Below are 19,580 nucleotides of genomic sequence, written 5' to 3' on the forward strand. Positions count from 1 at the left end.
TGGATAACAAAGCCCCAGGTGAGCTGTAAGGATGAGAAGAAGGTCTGTTTTAAAGAGCAGGGAAAGAAGTAGCACAAAGAATCAGCAATTGCAGACCTGTAGCATCATAAAATACCTAACCGTTCTGTTTTTTTTTAAATGTGGGTATTTTTGCAATATTATCAAACAATTTTGGGTTTCCTTCAGAGCTGAAGCCTGGTGCTATCACTCATGTGGAGGTGTTCTGAGCAATAACTATATTTCAAGGAACTCAAAGGGTGAAAATCTTCCAGAGGAGCAGATCCAGAGGGTGCCAGTGGGGAAAAGGTCCCAGAGGAGCAGAACCAATGAGTGCCAGTGGGGAAAAAAGCTCACAGGGGAGCAGAACTAATGGGTGCCAGTAGGGAAAAGGTCCCAGGGAGCAGAACCAGCAGGTCCCAGTGGGAAGCTGGGGGTGAGCCCATGCAGCAGCGGAAGCATGCCTGCCCAGGACAAGCTTGGCATGAATCTTCTATTAAATTTCCTTCTTTAGTGCTTGATTCACACCATGTACTGCAGAGGCATGTGTGAGTTACGAGGCGCAGAAAATAACCTGTCCCTTGACCATCTCCTCGCAGCTTGTCCCTCCTCGGGGCTCTGTCCCTCCTCAGGACTCTGCCCCTGACATGTTTGGGGTACAGGCAGTGAGGTGGAGACTTGCAGGGGGCAAGTATCTTCCCTGCATGCTTCTCCTGGCTAATTCCTGTAACTTAGAAATTGAGGGGCTGCAAGTCTCACTGATCCTGGTAGTGAAAGGCTGGAAGGAATCAGGAATACACCTGGGAGGGCTCAGGGTATTTTGGAAGCCCCAAACCACTCCTCAAGCTCTTTTTGGTCTTCTTGGGAACTTGCTGTAGGAGCAGTCACTGCCGAATCTTCCTCTCTGCCTCAATAAGTTTACAGGGAGGCACAGTGGATCTCCCCGCTGCTGCAAGCTCTCTGCCTACAGCATGGATGCTCCAGCAATAATGGGAAATATTTTTACCCAGCTTTTATTTTAACTATTTTTGTTCAAAAACCAAAGCTCTGTCGGGAAAGGGAGCAGATGCAGAACAGAAGCCCTGCAATCATACATGTAGGGAGTTTGTCTGTTCTGCGTTTGCAGATTTCCACTGCGTTGCCATTACGCTTGAGTGCTTTCTGTATTAAAGAAGACGAGGCGAGCGCAATCACCTCATCCCGTTTTGGTTGAATCAGCAAGGAGGAGTTTCAGTGCTCACTACCCACGAATAATCCCATTCTCCCAGGCAGCTGGCTGCTGCGAAATGAAAGTGCAGACATCTACAGTATTACCCGTTCCTGTTTGCAGAGTCTGCTGTTATCATGTTAATGAAGGGAGCTGAGATAATCACCTTAAAGCATAAATACATTCGGATGCTGATTCACTTTCTCCTATTTGAGTCTGATTAACCAGGGTAATTCTTATGTTTTTCCACTGCAGGCTTGTTGTGTCTGCATAGCTAGTGCTTTTTTTCACAATTCATCTCCAGACAACTTAAATCAAGAAGTCTCTTGTCTAGATCTGGTTATTCCTTCTCATTTTGTAGCCATACATGGTCACCAAAAGGGTTCTTGGGCACTGGAAGGGGCTGCCCAGGGAGGTGGTGGTGTCCCCATCCCTGGATGGATGTAAAAGATGGGTAGATGAGGTGCTCAGGGATGGTTTAATAGTGGACAGGTATGGTTTGACTTGATGATCTCAAAGGTCTTTTCCAACCAAGCGATTCTATGATTCAATGGATCTAAGGCCTGTTGAGACAACTTCATTTGATCCACAGCCTCAGTGGTCACACAGATTGCTCAGCCAGTGCTGTGTGGGTTACTTACAGATGCAGACATACTTTCAGAGGATAATTTCTCTCATTCTGAGGTGAGAGGAACCACCTTTCCCCCACATCTTGTTAGGCCCTGCCATGTCACTTAGCACCACCGAAGGAGCCCATGTGGGTGAGCAAAGTCAAAATCAGGCACCTAAAGCTCAGCCAGATCCCATCAGGGGACACGGATCCCTCTGCTGCATGAGTGGCAAGGCAGAGATTGTGGCAGTCTTGCAACATTGAATGTTTTCCTCAAGCCCCAGTCCCTGGAGGTGAGTGAATAGGCATCTCACTTGTCTTCTTGGTAATTTTCTATCTGGAATTTATAGTTGCAGAAAAAAAGAATTCAAGCTGGGTGTTCATAGGCTCAAAATACAGAATATCAATTACCTCCCAGAGTAATGGGAACTTTTTTTTTAAGTTCCCATGATTTTTTCCCAAGCCTGACTAACAGTATCAGAACATCTGGTGTTGGCCATGCTTCACGTGGGAGGTTCAGCGTCAGCACGAGGATGGTGTGTGCCAGCTGGAGACTGGCATCTCTCCAGCTCCTCACTGGCTCCCACCACTGGGCTGCTCCGTTCATCCACTCCCGCAGTCTGGGAGGCCCCAGTCCCGCCCAGAGCTGGGCATTGCGCTGCCACAGTGGGATGTGTCATGGAGATGTCCTGCGGGGCATGAGGACTGGGAGAACTGAGCGCTAAGCTGAAGGAGCAGGTGTGGAAAGGGAGTCAGCTGCTGGGAGCCAGAAATTAGGGCAGGATAGGGCGCATGGGGCTGAGGGCAGGCAACCACACTGGGATGGGGAGATGTTTCCTAGCTTATATCAAAAATGGTGTGGCCAGCAGGAGTAGGGAAGGGATTGTGCCTCCTGTATATTCAGTGCTGTTGAAGATACGCCGTGAATTTTGTGTTCAGTTTTGGGCTCTGCAGAACAAGAAGGACAATGAGGGGCAGGAGCGCATCCAGAGAAGGCGGACAAGGCTGCTGAAGGGGCTGGAGGAACTGTTTAGCCTAGAGAAAAGGAGACTTGAGAGGAGACCTCATCACCATCTACAGCTGCCTGGAAGGAGGTTGTAGCGAAGTGGGTGCTGGCCTCTTCTCTCAAGTGAAAAGTGATGGGGTGAGAGGAAATGGCCTTAAGTTGGGCTAGGAGAGTTTAGACTGGATATTAGGAAAACCTTCTGGTGAAGCAGTGGCAGAGGTTGCTCAGGGCAGTGGTGGAGTCACCCTGCCTAGAGGGGTTCAGAAAACATGCAGATGTGATGCTTCAGGACATGGTTTAGCAGGCATGGTGGGGTTGGGCTGATGGTTGACTGGATGAGCTTAGAGGTCTTTTTGAACCTTAATGATTCCAGGATTCGATGCTCCCACGCGCTCTCTGACGGGACAGATGAGGAAAAGAGAGTCCTGGTAGCCATCCCACCCGTGGAGGTATTCAAGGCCAGGTTGGATGGGGCTTGGAGCCCCTGATCCAGTGGGAGGTGTCCCAGTTTGTGTTCAGGCTGCCGTGCCACAAGAGCAGAGCGAGCACACGCTGTGATGGAGACCCTTAAAGCTCCCCACAGGCGTCCATCACCCCCTCCTCCCCGCAGTGGTACAGCCTCCCTCCCGCGCTGCCTGTGCATGGTACAGCCCGGGCAGCGTCCCCCGCCGGCGCGCAGCGGCAGAGCGTCACCTCGCTGTTGCGCATGCGCAGTGGTAGGATTAGGGCAGCGCCCCCTGCCGGAGCGCAGTGCCCCCGCTGTGTCTTGCGCATGCGCAGTGCGGGGCCGGCGCAGCTGAGCTGTGTTTGGCTGCGCCCTCGGCGCGGGGCTGGGAGGGGAGCGGGTCCCCGTGCGCTCAGGTACGGCCGGGAGGGCGGCGGGGCGAGCGAACCGCGGGTGCTGAGCCCAGTGCAAGGTCCCGAGGAGGGGTTGGGAGCGGTTGCAGCGGTGGGGTGAGGAGCTTGGCCTGAGCCGGCAGAGCGTGCTCATAGCCCAAACCAGCCCTGTCCCGCGCTGCGTCCCCGCGGTGGGACCAGCAGGGTGGGGGAAGGGGGGGGGGGTTGTGCCCCTCTGCCTCGCTCGGACACCCTACCTGGAGCCCTGCGTCCAGCTCTGGGGTTCCCAACACAAGGAATGCAATGGTTGGAAGGGGTCCAGAGGAGGCCGCGGGGATGCTCCGAGGGCCGGAGCTCCTCTGCTATGAGGACAGGCTGGGAGAGTTGGGGTTGTTCAGCCTGGAGAAGAGAAGGCTGCGGGGAGACCTTAGAGCAGCTTCCAGTGCTGAAAGGGGCTGCAGGAAAGCTGGAGAGGGGCTTTTCCTAAGGGTATGAATTTGACAGGACAAGGGGGAATGGCTTTAAATTGGAAAGGGGAAGATTTAGATTAGACATCAGGAAGAAATTCTACACGATGAGAGTGGGGAGGCCCTGGTCCAGGTTGCCCAGGGAAGCTGTAGCTGCCCCATCCCTGGAGGTGTTCAAGGCCGGGTTGGATGGGGCTTGGGGCAACTGGATCTAGTGGGAGGTGTCCCTGCTTGTGGGAGGGGGTGGAACTGGATAGGCTTTGAGGTCCCTTCCAAACCAAACCATTCCATGATTCTGTGAAATGCAGAGACTCATCACTTGTCACCCTTTCACTCCCTGCTTTGTGTGGTGCATTTTGGGTTGGTAGTTTTGGCTCTTAGCATGCCATGGAGATACGTCATGGTTCAAATTTACCTATCCCAGATGCACATCATTCCCAAGCAGAGTTTCCAGGCTGGTTTCAGTTGCACGCTGGTCTGTGCCTGACACCATGGCCTCTCCTCAGCCCTTTTGAGAGCTCTGGGTAGCGATGCTGCATGGAGAGTGGGGTGACCCAGGAGTCATTAAAGCAGGAGGGTGTGCATGTGTGTATCAACATCAGGTCCCCTAAACATTCTTCTCACTCTCTCAGCTCCATTAGTTTCCTCAGCAGCAGCCTGGTAAGCAGGTAGTGATTGAGCTGTTGTACGGGCATGGGACGTTGTAGTTTGTTGGTTTAGAGGGTTAGAAAGGATCAGATTGAAAGCTGTGCTGGCTGTAATTTTATTTTTAGTCAATAAGCATCCTTGCCTTTGTTATTCTTGCTGGAGCATGTTATGTCTGAGCAAGAATTACCCTGGAAATCTTCTGGGGCGAAGGACTGCATTTTTTGTGCCTAGTGTATTGCTTTGAGTCTTCCCTTGTGCTTCTGCTGGTATTTGCCGTGGAAGATCCTGGAAAGATGCCCCATCCCTGTTATAATTTCAGTGTTTTGTTGCAGGGTCTGAATGCAGCTTCTCGTGTCAGACTTGTTTGCTTGTTTGTTTTGTTTTTCTTAGAGGGGAAGATGGCAACAGGCAGTGGAAGGGATGTTTCAACCCTAAAAGGCTGCTTGGTTTCATAGCTTTGTTGCGATCTGCTATTGATCAGAATTAGCAGCTTGCATGTGAGCTTTGTGCCTGCTCAGATTTGTGGAAATCTGTGCTCTCCCTAGAAGCGTGAAAAGTGCAACTGTGCTGATTGTGGAGAGAGAGGATCTTGTTTTAAACGGTTTGTTAAAAATAAGTCCTACTAATTGTCTTGGTTCCCCCTTCCAATAGGAGGAAGGAAAAAAAGGTTAAAGATGTAGCATTATCCAAAGAGGAATTTAAATGCCGGAGTTCTATGTTCTGCAAGTAAAACATGCATTTTATTGGCGATAAGCTGGTGTCTGGTAAAAGTAATCATTTCAGAAGTACCTGGCACCCAGTTTGAATGTTCCTTGATCTCATTAGAAAAACATCTTCCATGTGGTAGAACATTCCGTGTTCTACTACATTCAGATTCCATGTTGTGAAACGTGGAAGAACAATTGTTGATGGTACAGCTGAGCTAAAACCAAGTCGGAGCAGTTGTCCGAAGGGCGCTTATGTACATCAGAAAGAATTTATTGGTGATCCAAAGTGGAACACTGTTAAAGCCACAACTTTATATTCAAACTTTAAATCTAAGAATGCAGATTTTTTTGATAACAAAAAGAGCTTAAGCAGAAGAAAGAAGCAAGGCCAAGAATAAAATATGCAAAAGGTCAAGGAAATCAGCACCCTCAAGAAAGAGAGTGTTTTGAGGCAGAATGTTATATAAAGCATATGGATCAAAGATATAAGCAACTCCATATGTGCAGATGCAGCAAGTTGTTGTGCAAGTAAGAGGAGGATGAAAAAAGAAGGAGAGAATCAAATAGGCTGATGAACCCCTTAAGCCTTCAACTTGAAGCATTTCCACTGTGAAGTAATAAAACACAGTCATTTTCTGTAGGGAAGATGAAGGAGTAACGAGAGAAGGGTGCGGGGGGGGGGTGGATTTTTTAAAGTTTTATTAATGGTCTGAAACTGGATTGATGTGTTTGAGACAAGAATGTATTAAAAACTGGCTTGGGTTCCCTGCCTGTAAGTATATCCTGTTTTGTGCCTCTCTGCAGTTAACTGGGATGGGATGGTATTTGAGTAACTGTGAAATTCCCATGGACTCCTGCAGCTTTGCTTTCTTTCCTCTGAAACTGAAAGCATATAATTTGCTCTTGCTGAACCTAACAAATAAACCCCAACAATTTCACTGTAGGCAGATCTTCTGAGCCCAGGAATGAAGCCTAAAGCTGTTGCTTCTGTGGTTGTTATTGTGAGCAGAGAAAGGCGCTGTAAATAAATGCATGTTTTCTGAAAAGGATTTTTTTAAAGATGAATTTTGAGAAACAAGTTCTTCTATTTTCTTCTCCCCCTATACCTTTGTCTTTAAAACTTCTGGGTGTTTTACTGCCTGAGATATGTAGCCACGCTTAATGGAGTGCACAGGCAAGGAAGGTGCTCGCTTTTCTTCTCCCAGCACCCACAAGCCTGAATAGGTTGCTGGAGATGATGGTCTTGCTAAAGTCAGAAGTGTTTGTAATCTATGAATATGTCACTGAAGAGTTTCCAGTTTGGGCATTAGCTCAACTAGGACTTCAGAGTACCTAGTTTTACAACTACTTAAAAGGAGGTTGTAGAGAGGTGGAGGTTGGTCTGTTCTGCCTGGTAGCCGGTGGCACAACAGGGGCAGATGGCCTCAAGATGTGCCCGGGGAAGTTTAGGTTGGATATTTAGAGGACTTGCTTAACTGAAAGGGTCGTCAAGCATTGATGAGTAGATGTTGTATTTGGGGACATGGTCTGGTGGCGGACTTAGCCAGGCTGGATCAGTGATGGGACCCGATGATCTTAAAGGTCTTTGCTAATTCTGTTATTCTCACAAATTTTCCAGGCTTCAGTGGAAATTCTTTCTGCTGTTGCTGTCAATATCGTTAAGTGTTTACTGGTGATGGTAGCTCAAGCTGTAAAGATGAGCTGTGTGAAAATGTATTTGCTAAAGTCAGTAAGCTTGTGCAGTAGGTCAGAGGTTTGTTTAACCTCAATGAACTCAGCATCCTGAGTTCAATTTGAGATTTTTCCAGTTCTTTCTGCCTGTATCTTAGTCTCTTAATTTCCCCTTTATGTTAAGGATAGAAAGTCTGTGTGCGGCAGGAATCCTGACAGGCAAGTCAGACTTGCACTGGTGGTTGGATTTGCAATAAAAAATGACCTGTGAGCACCAAGAGCTCGAATAATCCTTTATATAAAGGGTTCAATGGAAAAGCTGACATGCTAGTAAAACATGGGTAGGGTTGGAAGACAGGCATTCCGCATTTAAATTGTCTATTGTGATTTTTTTCCCCACTGGTGTCAGGTATTGGATGCCAGTTCTGCTGCGTTTTGTTTCTCATTGTTTGGCTGGGGGATGGGACTCTGGTGGTAATGTTCTGCTGCTTGTGGTCCTCAGAGCACCAAAAGGTCTCTTAAAAGTACGTCAACACAAGCATAATTCAGTATTGAAGTGCTTGTTCTACACCTCACCTTCCTTTATTATTCTTACAGTTCTAGTGCTTACAGAAAACTGTTGAAGATGGGAGGTGCAGTGAGTGCAGGAGAAGATAATGATGAATTAATTGATAACCTGAAGGAGGCTCAATACATCCGTACAGAACTGGTAGAACAGGCATTCCGAGCCATTGATCGAGCAGATTACTACCTGGAAGAGTTCAAAGACAATGCATACAAGGACTTGGCGTGGAAGCATGGAAATATTCATCTCTCGGCACCGTGCATCTACTCTGAGGTGATGGAAGCTTTGGATCTGCAACCAGGGCTGTCGTTTTTGAATCTTGGCAGTGGCACTGGTTATCTGAGCTCTATGGTTGGACTCATCTTGGGTAAATACCTTTTCAGTCATGATGTTTACATTAGACTTAAAAAAGACAGAGTTTTGAAATCGGGAATGAAGCATTCCTCAAGTAATTAAACAAAAAGGTAGCTGGGAAAGGAAATAGTGCATTAATCTAACTGGTCAGTTTGTTGGGATTCTTGCAGCCCTCTTGCTGGGACTAGATGGGATCCAAATGGGATCAGAACAGGCAACGATATAGTTGCAGAGATGGCTGTAATGGGTTCCTGCAGGACTGGGCACAAACTGGGGTTTGTTGCCCCTTAAGCATAACTCAGTTTGGGAGCAGGAGTGTCGTGTTTAAACTAGGATTGAGCACGTCTGCAGAAAACGGGGGCTGTACTTTCTCTGTCCTTGGTTGCTTTTACACTGTCCTGTCTAGACTGAAATCCAATTTTGAGATCCAGTTTTGACTCTTACCAACATAATAGTGTCTGGAAAGCAATTACTGCATCAGAACTGACTTTGTGACCACATCTATGGGAGGCACAAAGCAGAGCATCAAAGTGCAATGATACAATTGCAGTTCCCCCTTAAGCATTTTGGTCAGTGATTGTGCTGCCAGAAGAGGTGGCAAATGACTGTGGGGGACATATTTTCCTTCTGTGGGGGTGTCAAGAATTTTAACTGCTGAAGTGTTTGTCAGGACACAGCCTTGCTGCCATCTCCCGTTTGTGGCTTTCTACTGGGTTTGTTGAGATTACCTAGAATGCTGGTATGTATCTCCAGGGCTTTGGAATGTTTGGAAAAGTTACCAAGTCAGTTCTGAATAAACAGTGCGAGTGCTGAACAACTTCTGTATTTTCCAATTTATTTTTGCTGTTAATTGAGGTACAATGTATGGTGATTGTTCCCAATTCCTCTGAGATTTTTAGCATATCAGCAATGGGCATAAAAATAACATAAAGAGGATTTTGAGGGATTGATTAAAACATGCAGGCAATTTTTCTGCACTGGAATTTTTTCCAGGTGGTCAGTTTTACAGCAATAATATCAGCATTTCCCTCCTTCAGAGGAATTTCCTGCGTAGTTAAGAGCAAATGATTGAAAATCAGTTGTGCAAACCAGCTTCATTTTCTGCCAGAAATTGCAGGTATAGGGTTGTAATTCCCCTTGTAGCACTAAGATAGCAGACCCGACACAAGTGCTGGGTGTCTGAGGAGCAATCTGTTATAGGAAATAACCAAAACTATGTTCAGCCCTGTTGGATTTTGTAGTGTTGCCTGTTACCATTATCCCGATGTTCTAAATTTGCAGGTCCTTTCGGTGTTAACCATGGTGTGGAGCTTCATTCCGATGTGATTGAATATGCGAAGCAGAAATTGGATTTCTTCATTAAAACAAGTGACAGCTTTGACAAGTAAGTGTGCGGACTGCCCACGTGAATTCATTTTGTGCTTTTGGCTTTAGTCGTGCCAGTTCTGGCTCCTGTGTGGCAGCTCTGGATTCAGGGTAATCTGAGGATTCTGGCTCCTTAGGCTTGCTGAGCTGCAGTGCGTGACCTTCGAAGCCGATGGGTATTGTGGGGGAGTTTCAGAAATGTGTGCTGTGTTTTTAATAGCAGTGCTGCTGCTCCAGAGCTTAGAGGAAGCTGAAGGTGACTTATTTCAAAATGCACTTAGAAATGACAACTTGAAACTTGCAAATCACAATAATCATAGAATCATGGACTGGTTTGGGTTGGAAGGGACCTTAAAGCCCATCCAGTTCCACCTCCTGCCATGGGCAGGGACACATTCCACTGGATCCAGTTGCTCCAAGCCCCGTCCAGTCTGGTCTTGAACAGCTCCAGAGTTGGGGCAGCCACCACTGCTCTGGGCAGCCTGGGCCAGGGCCTTCCCACCATCGTCCTGAAGAATTTCTTCCTAATAACTAATATAAATTCTTCTCTTTCTAATTTAAAGTCATTCCCCTTTGTCCTATCACTCCATGCCTTTGTAAAAAGTCCCTCCCCAGCTTTCCTGGAGGACCTTTCACGTACTAGAAAGTTGTTATAAGATCTCTCTGGAGCCTTCTCTTCTCCAAGCCGAATAACCCCAATTCTCTCAGCCTGTCCTCATAGCAGAGATGTTCCAGCCCTCAAATAATAATATATTATGATGTATTATAATGCAGTTGGAGTTGATGATCTCTAAGGTCTTTTCCAACTTAATGATTCTATGGTTCTGCGATTTATAGATATATTTATAATAATAGTTGTGCATTTGATCTGAGAGCATGCATGGTTATCAGAAGATTATGAACTGATTTTTGTGCTTGCCTGATATGTTTTATCTGAGAAGAAGAAAAAATGGTGTTTTAAAATATGAAGGTATTTTTATGATGATTAAGTCGGTAGTAAAACTGCCTGGGATTTGATTTATGTTCTTCCTTGGAACCTCCATTTTGCTGCTGTCGCAGGTAATAACTTCCCAGCAAGATAGCCATTGCCAACAGTAACCTCAGCAATAAAAGTTGTGGCTGTCATGTTTTTGTATCCGTCTCACAGTTTGTTCAAACAGGGAAGTAAAGCATCTCTGGTACCTGATAGTCCTCTCGTGGGAGGAAGAAAATTAAAGTCATTACATGCTGGAATTCAGACTACTCAGCCTTGTGCTGTTACTGCTGTGCTGGAAAGCTGCTGCTGAGAGGGCTGTAATTTCTTGATGCTGGCAGCAGACGGAAAGTTTTCAGCGTGGATGGTTCTTGCACATAGATGTCTGGGTTTCTTTCAGGGTCACATTGCTCCTGTTTCAATAGGTGTTTTAAGGAAGACTTGTTTTTTTCCTGTCTCCAGACAAGTATAGCTATGGAGTGAAAGTGAGCTGAATTCAGAATTGGCATGGCTGGAAAATTGGCATCACTGAGAGCTATGGCCGCTCTTAGAACAGCGTGTGCAGGGACTGTTAGCTGCCTGCTCTCAATGTCTAGCACGCTTTGCAAAAGCAGAAAGCTTCAGTAAGCATTTAGGAATAAATAGGTTGAGCTACCTCTCCTGATACCAGTGGAAGAATGGATACGTTGTACAACTTTTGTCAAAATCAGCCCTTAACTGTAGGGCTTAGAGCTTATGCAGTTTAGGAGCACATAAAACCAGAAGCATCATAGAATCATTCATTTTGCTTCTGAACTGAATCAGAAATGCTATAAGCAAAAATTCTCTTTCTGAAGGGTGAAATTACGGTTCTTTTGAAGCTGAGGGCAAAACTTCTATTGGCTTCAGCAGAGCATAGTTCTGAAGCATCAGGTGAGCGTTCCCCGCAATATCTGAAAATGATTTAAATGCTTTTGAAAATGCCAAAACAACCCTGGTGCAATCCTTAAAAGACTTCAACATCTGGAATTGCAGGTCTATTATTTACATTTGTGTATTGTAACTGAGTCAGCATCAGGTGATTAAAAACAGCTCATATGAAGAGTTCTGTGCAACTCAAGTATGAAATGATGCATCCTTATCCTTTGGAGATTTTCACCTGTGAATTCTCACCTCATCCTTCTGTGGTATTGAGACTTCTGGCTGTGGTCTGTTCCAGTAACGTCTAGAATAGATGTGCTTCAGAGGAGAAATCTCATGAAACCAGTTTTCTCAAGTATCTTCCATTGTTTAAGTTTTTCAATATCACAAAAATAATTAGAGTCATAAAATAGTTTGGGTTGGAAAGGACCTTGAAGCCTATCCAGTTCCACCCCCCCTGCCATGGGCAGGGACACCTCCCACTAAATCAGGCTGCCCAAGGTCCATCCAACCTGGCCTTGAACACCTCCAGGGTGGGGCAGCCACAACTTCCCTAGTCAACCTCTGCCACTGCCTCACCACTCTCATAGTGAAGAAATTCTTCTTTATGTCTAGTCTAAACCTGCCCCTCTCCAGTTTATTCCCATTGATCCTAGTCTTATCACTACAAGCCTTTGTAAACACTCCCTCCCCAGCTTTCATATAGGCCCTCTTCAGGTACTGGAAGGTCACTATTCCTTCATGTGATAAACTCTAATATTCTTGTATGATATGGATCTTCTTCATTTTCAGATTTGAATTTTGTGAGCCATCTTTTGTTACCGGCAATTGTTTAGAGATCTCTCCGGACTGCACTCAGTACGACCGTGTTTACTGTGGAGCTGGAGTACAGAAGGAACATGAAGACTACATGAAGAACCTGTTGAAAGTTGGAGGAATTCTTGTCATGCCTCTCGAAGAGAAGGTTGAGAGCCTTTCTCTGCATGCTTTTCTTTCATTTATTCTTAATTTTCAGTTATTCTTAATTCTTATCTCTCTGTAGTCAATAGCTCCGCCTTTAGTTTGCCCTTCTTGTAGTAGGTCAAAGAAAGCATTAAATGCACCAGTTTTCACTGTGAGTGGAAACTGAACTCTGCAGTCTTCATAATATTTGAGACATTCTTAGTTCTATCAGTCTTAAATTTTCCAGCCTGTTAATTGCAAATATACTTTCATGCTGCAGAATGTCAGCAAGGTTTTGTTCAAGTTAGAATCTAGTGTTGTACTGAGTGGCAAAATACAGAATTTTATACCCTGACTCGCTTATAAAAAGTGTGCAAATCATCCCTATGTACAATTGCTAATGTATTCCTTGTAGTAAAAAGAGAGTAACTGCCCTGTGTCTGAGCTAAAGGTTGCAATTCAGATAACCAGTTTGGTGTAGAGGTGTGTTGTCTTATGGGACTGACACGGCTGAGGTGTAGGTGTCTCACCTTTTAGCTCTGCCAGGGTAGCTGAGATGAGCAGAGTGCAGTTTCTTCCCAGAAAGATGCTGTGCAGTGAGTTAGCGTAAGAAGTTTGAGCCGGAACAGAAGTGCAGTGATCTGCAGACTCCTTCAAGATGAACACCCATCAGTGGCTGACATGTTTTCTCAAGGGCAGACATAGCTGTTCTGGTTCAGAGTTGAGGAAGGTCTGGGAAAGCAGGGTGACCCAAGCTGACAGCTCCCGTACTCTATTACAACAGATGTAGTTACTTGGGGCTAATCCTGTAAGAGTTCTCAGTTTGCTCGAAAAGCCACCAGTGTTTCTCCTTATTACCTGACTGTTACTGGGTCAATTCTAGTGCTTTAACCCCTTGTCCAGGCAGAAAAGTCATTTGTTCGTGTTTTGTTCAAAAATCTTCCTACTGTTCATACAATGGACAATAATCTCCTTGGTTTTGTTTAGTTAACTAAGATAACTCGCACTGGTCCTTCTGCCTGGGAGACCAAGAAGATTCTTGCTGTTTCTTTTGCTCCTTTGATTCTGCCTAACCACGCGGACTCAGGAAAATCAAGGATTGTTCACCTCCGTGAGTACAGTTGTTCTTGAATATGAGGGAGGTTTCTTCTGCTATTTGGTTGTCAGCAGCACCTTGCTTCCTTAGATGTAACATCCCTGTTACTCCAGCTGCTTCGTTCTTTGATCAGTTGTCCAAGTCTGAGGTTGTTTATCCTGGAGAAAAACGAGGCTGAGGGGAGACCTTATCACTGTCTATAACTCCCTGAGAGGAGATTGTATGGTGTGGGTGCTCGTCTCTTGTCCCAAGTGACAGGCGATAGGATGAGAGGAAATGGCCTCAAATTGCCCCAGAGGAGTTTCAGATTAGTCATCAGGAGAAATCTCTTTACTGAAGGGGTTCTCAGGCACTGTTGGGGGCTGCACAGGAAGTTGGTGGGGTCACCATCCCTGGAGGGATTTAAAAGATGGGCAGATGAAGTGCTCAGTGATCTGGTTTAGCAGTGGACAGGTACGGTTGGACTCGATCTCAAAGGTCTTCCAACCAAATAATTCTATGATTACAAGTCTAGTGTTGGATCCCAGTCTGTCTTTGAGGATATCTGTAGAGGCCTAGTGCGAGAATTAGAATTGCAGAGAATAGATTCTAAATGCAAATGATTTCCTGTGAAATTATATCTAAACTTTGTCATCTGTTTAGATATGGTCATCTGTATGTGCAAAAACATTTGTTTGAATCCTAAATTCCCTGTTTTCATGGTACTAGATGATCTTTAACATCCCTTACAACTCAAACCATTCTGTGATTCAATGGATGAGGCCTTGAGCAGCCTGGTCTAGTGGGAGGTGTTCCTGCCCATGGCAGGGAGGTTAGAACTGGAAGATCTTCAAGGTCCTTTCTGACCCAAACCATTCTATGATTCTGAAACACACCGCTGGTACCTGCCAACAAGCGTTGTGCCTACTAAAAGTTCTCACTACCTAGTAGTTGGTCACTACCCTGAACCTGGAAGCCTGAGGGACAGAAGTTGTGCAGTTTTTGATTAGCTGTTTATAATGAAGGTCGTACTCAATGGCCTCAATCTTTAGATTAAGAGTTCAGTGTAGACAGGCGTCTTAAGAACACGTGAAGACAGAGACACTTCCATAAAGAGATTAGTCGGGCTTTGTTCTTATTCTGGAAAAGTGTCTTTGCATGACAAAAAGGAGCTCATTGAGCAGTCCTTACATTGCCATAAAGTCCTTTAAGTTTTTGTTTCATTTCACTTTGTATGGTGGCTTTGTAGTGACACCTGCATATGCTATATGGGATTTTTTTTTTGGTTACAGGAATGCTTACTTGTCAGTAGAAGACTGTGGTTTTTTGTGTACTTCAGTTTTAATTCCTTTTAGTACCTGGATGTGTGTCCATTGATATATTTTTTTCTTTGTGCTGCGTGACTTAGCTGGGCACTTCTGGGCTGGCAGCAAGTGCAGAAGACAGAACAGTCTTCCAAACCATTAATGTGGGAAGTATTTTAATACAGTAACTTGCTGTATGTTGCTATAATTACTTTTCCCAAGTGGCTTCCAGCCAGTCTTCACCCACAAAGTCTGAGGCACGTTTTGAAAAGTGCAAACAGTACTCATGTCTTAGAAATTAAAAATGTGGCAAAGCTGAAGTAACTTCACAAGAGAGAAATTATTTTATGAAAGAGTTAAATAGGCTTCAGGTCTAGTTATCTACAGTAAGAAAGTATCTTTTTCTATGTTATTAAACAGTCACACTTTCAATCATGAAGTCTGCATTCTTATAATCTTTAAGATGTGTATCTTAAAGTAATTGTGAGGACATCAAAATATAGGACAATAGAATGGTTTGGGTTGGAAGAGACCTCAAAGCCTATCCAGTTTCAATGCCCTGTCAAGGGCAGGGACGCTTCCCACTGGATCCAGTTGCTCCAAGACCCATCCAGCCTGGCCTTGAACATCTCCAGGGATGGGGCAACCACAACTGCTCTGGGTAACCTGGGCCATGGCCTCCCCACCCACATCATGAAGGATTTCTTCTAAAGTCTAATCTAAATTTTCCTCATTCCAGTTTAAAGCCATTCCCCCTCATCCTGTCACTCCAGGCCCTTGTAAAAAGCCACTTCCCACCTTTCCTATAGCCTCTTTCAGTTATGGAAGCTGCTCTAAGGTCTCCCTGGACCCTTTTCCTCTCCAGGCTGAACAACCCCAGCTTTCTCAGCCTGTCTTCATAACAGAGGTGCTCCAGCCCTCCGATCACCTTCGTAGCCTCCTCTGGACCTGTTCCAATGTTCTGTATCCCTCTTGTGTTGGGGATTCCAGAACTGGACACAGGGCTTCAAGTGGGGTCTCCGCCAAGAAGTCAACCTGCACTCGCAAGGGGATAAAAGTGGGAATTTCTGCCAAGGAAGTGCACGAGCTCTCCTGCCCCCATGTTTTTGCTGCCGTTTATGAAACTCTTCTTTTATGCCATTCTTTTTCTTCAGTTAATGAGAGAAATACGTAATTAAATTTTGTTTGTAAAGTTACAATACAGTTTATCGGAGTTGACGGGAGTTGAATAGAGCTGGTTTTGTAATCACTGCAGGGAATTTGAGTGGCCTTATTTAATTTGAGCAAATACAACTTTTCCTGTGAGCGTTTCCAAGGGGAGGTTCTCCATATCTGTTCATGGTTTTTGTTTTGTTGTAGCCCCTGTGGCCGTTCGCAGCCTCCAAGATTTGGCTCGCATCGCCATTCGAGGCACAATTAAAAAAATCATACACCAGGAAGCGATGAGCAAAAATGGAAACGGGCTGAAGAACCCCACGAGATTTAAACGAAGACGTGTGCGTCGCCGCCGCATGGAAACTATTGTTTTCTTGGACAAAGAGGTCTTCGCTAGTCGTATCTCCAACCCATCAGATGATAACAACAACAGTGAGGATCTTGAGGATGAGAGACAAGAAGAGGAAGAAAGTAAACCATCTGAACTAAAGCCAGATCCCCCTGTAAACTTCTTGAGAGAGAAGGTCTTGAGTCTGCCTTTGCCTGATCCCTTGAAATATTACCTGCTTTATTACAGGGAAAAATAACTTTCTTCTGGAAGGTGGGATGTAGGCAGAAAATGCAGTACTACGTAGGGCTTGACAAATGTAAACCACTTGCTTGCCTGCTCCTGTGACCACCCAAGGCAGTAGGCTGGCTGGGGAATGTGGCTGCTGTATACTTCAACCTTATAGCTTTTTAAAGTTGTTTTTCTTCTCAGTTATGTGCTATAGTTTTATCCTACAGCAGGGATTCCTTAGAAAGCAAGTTGGTGAAATGCTCAGCTGCTTATGGAAAGGAGGGTTTGATTCCCTGTAACTTAACTGCACAGAGAAAAATCTCATCGCTGCTCTACTGAATTGCAGGTTTTAAGTACCCTTAAGCAGTTCCCCAGAGACCTTTGCTGTCTGTGCTCTCTCTTGCTAAACCTGCCACGTGTTTACTGTGGTGTGTGTTTAATGAAGATTATTACTAAAAACTGACCTACTAAATCTTGTTCCTTCCAGTGAAAAAGCACAACTACAGAAAGGAAAGAATTTTTGGTGTTACTTGTGGCATCCAGATTTTGAATGAGAAAGAAAGCATCAGCTCTACTTGAGTTGGTCTCAGTTTTGCTTAAAAACATATTTTTTCAGTAAAAGCTAAAAATGTTTTACCTATAATATTGGTTTTCTTAACAGGAAATGCTTGTTCTAGTGAATTTAGTGAATCTGAGATGCAAAATTATTGGATTGGGTTTTTTAAAGCAATGGAGGCAAGAGAAGAATTTTAAAGGTGATTAGCTTTGACAGGCTACTAGGGAAGTCAGGGGAGTGCGTGTTGTCTCTGGAAATATTTACAGAGTAATTCTGAGTGCAGATGAGGATAGAGAGCTGATGCAGAGCAGTGAGTTTGTGAAAACTTAACTGTGAAAGCGGAATCTACAGATTTTGTAGTTATGCGAGAGAACTTCTGCCTGCTGGGCTGGATGAAGTGTGGAGCGCTCGTCTGAGCGGAGTGGCTGGTGTCCTGGGACATGAGCCAAATTTAGCTTTCTGAAGGCTGTGCAGAACCTGAAAACAGCCTTGAAAGCCAAGTAGATGCAGTTCTAGGGTGTTCTTGTGTGTGCAAGGTGGCTAGAAGACAGCTTTGTACACATGGTCCATGTACGGTGGTGGAATGAAGTCGATCAACTTGGTAGGTTATTTTATTCCTGCAACAATTAAGTAGACAATTTAACAGACTTGTATAGAAGGACTTTGCAATCTGCAGTTCTGTGGATGTGAGCTCTTTAATTTTTATCCCCAAGTCTTCCTGTTGTGGTGATGGAAGGAGATATCTTATTTAGAAGGGGAAGTTTGCTTGGTTCAGCCTGCTTGACAAATCTACCTAAACCAGAAAAGGCTGGAAAGAAGAAACACTTGACGTGAAATACTCCTAAGGCTGAGGGGGTGGTGAAAACCCACTCACAGTAGGGAATAAAGCTCTCTTAAGGCATTGCCGCTTCAAAGCACTGGAGTTGGTATCGCTTTGATAGCTGGTTTTGTTTTATACGCTGTCTCCTCATTTTCTGAGGGGTGAATGAAGACTCTTGCCAAAAATAAACTGGTTTTCGGTTAACGGACTGAGTTGCACGACTTGCTTGAAGATAGTGTTTCAAAGTTCTTTGTGGCTTTGAAAATAAACAGGTAACTCTTGTACGTCTAAGCCCAAAGTGGGGAACTCTTCCTTGCTTGATAGGCTTTCTGTGTACCTTTGAGAATGTTATCTGATGATGTGGTGTCACTGGCACATTTCACAGCTGTAAACTGTAGTTTGCCTCTAGTTTCTGAAGTCTTCAGTTCTGCTCTAAATGGTACCCCAGGCTATCTTGCTCCCTTGGATTTTTCCTGCTTTATTTTAAATGGGTTCTGTGGCCACTGAGCTGATGGTTTCCTGTGAACCTGAGTACCCGTCTTGTAATTCTGGGTTCTACAATGAATTTCTACAAATGAAAACCATGAATGTGGTGGTAAATGGAGGCTTAATAGACTCTAGGTGTGATGTTTCTCTGTGCTTCCCCAAAGGCTGTCCCGTCTGCTTGTGTGGGGCATTTCAGCTTAGTAGCGGTTGTACCAGGAATATTACAGCCTGCTGTATCGTGGCACAGTTTCCATACCCTGACAGAGGACGGGATGCCTCCTGCTTTTGGCTTCCAGTTCATCTCTCAGCTTGTTCATTACAAAACTTTTCAAGCAGTTGCTTTAAAAATGACATTAATCTTCATGTTCTTATTAATAAACCTTGCTGAGATTCCATTAAAGCTGTTGAGTCGAGGGAGAATAATCTTTCATTTATCCCTGTTTGGTTTCACCCCAGTTGTAAAAGATATTTTGTCAGATTTTTCACCAGATTTGCCTTTTTTTATTACATTTGCTAGATTTTTGTAGCTTTCTATAAGATGCATAAAATACTGCTATTTTTTCTGGATAAGGTTGAATAAATAAATATATATACAGGAAATTTATGTTCTAGGTTGTCAGATTGTCCCCTTGTCCAAAAAAACAGAGATCCAAACAAACACATAGTAGAGAGGTTTTTTTGTGTAATATAATTGTGAAATAGCATTGCTTTATAGCCTGTAAATGAAGGGGAGCTGTAAATACGTTTTCCCTGCGCACAAGCACTTGCACTGTAGTTTTGTATGCATTTCTAATAGCGGAATTGTAGCAGAACTGGTTTTGTATGGTCTGTAAGCTGTCTAGGGGTTTTACCTGCTTTCTGTCCTTTTATGTTTTAAGTAGTCGTCCGTGTAATCGGTTTCAATACTGCAGTAAACTTGCAAGAAGAAGTGGACTTGAAGCTGCTTTAATCATTGTGCGAGTTGAAAAATCTCTGTATAGAAACTAGAGTGAAATGGGCCTGAGGCATGCAGAAGTGTTACGCAGTTTAAACTTTATTATTAAGTGTTGCGGTATCAATAAAGAATTTTTAGCCTTCTTAATATGCTTTTGCATTGTGTTGCAAAATATCTTCCTAATATCTAATCTAAACTTCTCTTTTAGTTTAAAACCATTGCCCTTGTCCTGTTGCTACAGGTCCTGCTAAAAAGTTTCTCCCTATCTTGAAAAGATAATTTTTGTTTATTTTCCTAGAAATGCTTCCTTATGGAGCAGGTCCTAACTAGCTGCGTTACCCTGTCCTAACGGAGTTTGGAGTGCTTTGGAATGAGATGGTATGGGGAGCTATCAGGCTGGAAGAACCACTGAAGTCTTGCAGACTTTGACGTAACCTGTGTT

General features: G+C 44.6%; 1 protein-coding gene across 1 annotated transcript; it reads left to right on the top strand.

The window, feature by feature from the left end:
* The first annotated feature begins 3,547 nt into the window (after positions 1-3,547).
* On the top strand, positions 3,548-19,289 carry PCMTD2 (protein-L-isoaspartate (D-aspartate) O-methyltransferase domain containing 2). The gene is made up of 6 exons (XM_009562677.2): positions 3,548-3,681; positions 7,748-8,082; positions 9,351-9,453; positions 12,100-12,271; positions 13,237-13,360; positions 15,988-19,289. Exons 1-6 carry the CDS (start codon positions 3,593-3,595, stop codon positions 16,368-16,370), a joined length of 1,206 nt encoding a protein of 401 aa, XP_009560972.2. The 5' UTR covers positions 3,548-3,592; the 3' UTR covers positions 16,371-19,289.
* Positions 19,290-19,580: the final 291 nt, after the last annotated feature.

Source organism: Cuculus canorus, chromosome 16 (genome assembly GCF_017976375.1).
Source record: "Cuculus canorus isolate bCucCan1 chromosome 16, bCucCan1.pri, whole genome shotgun sequence".
NCBI lineage: Eukaryota > Metazoa > Chordata > Aves > Cuculiformes > Cuculidae > Cuculus > Cuculus canorus.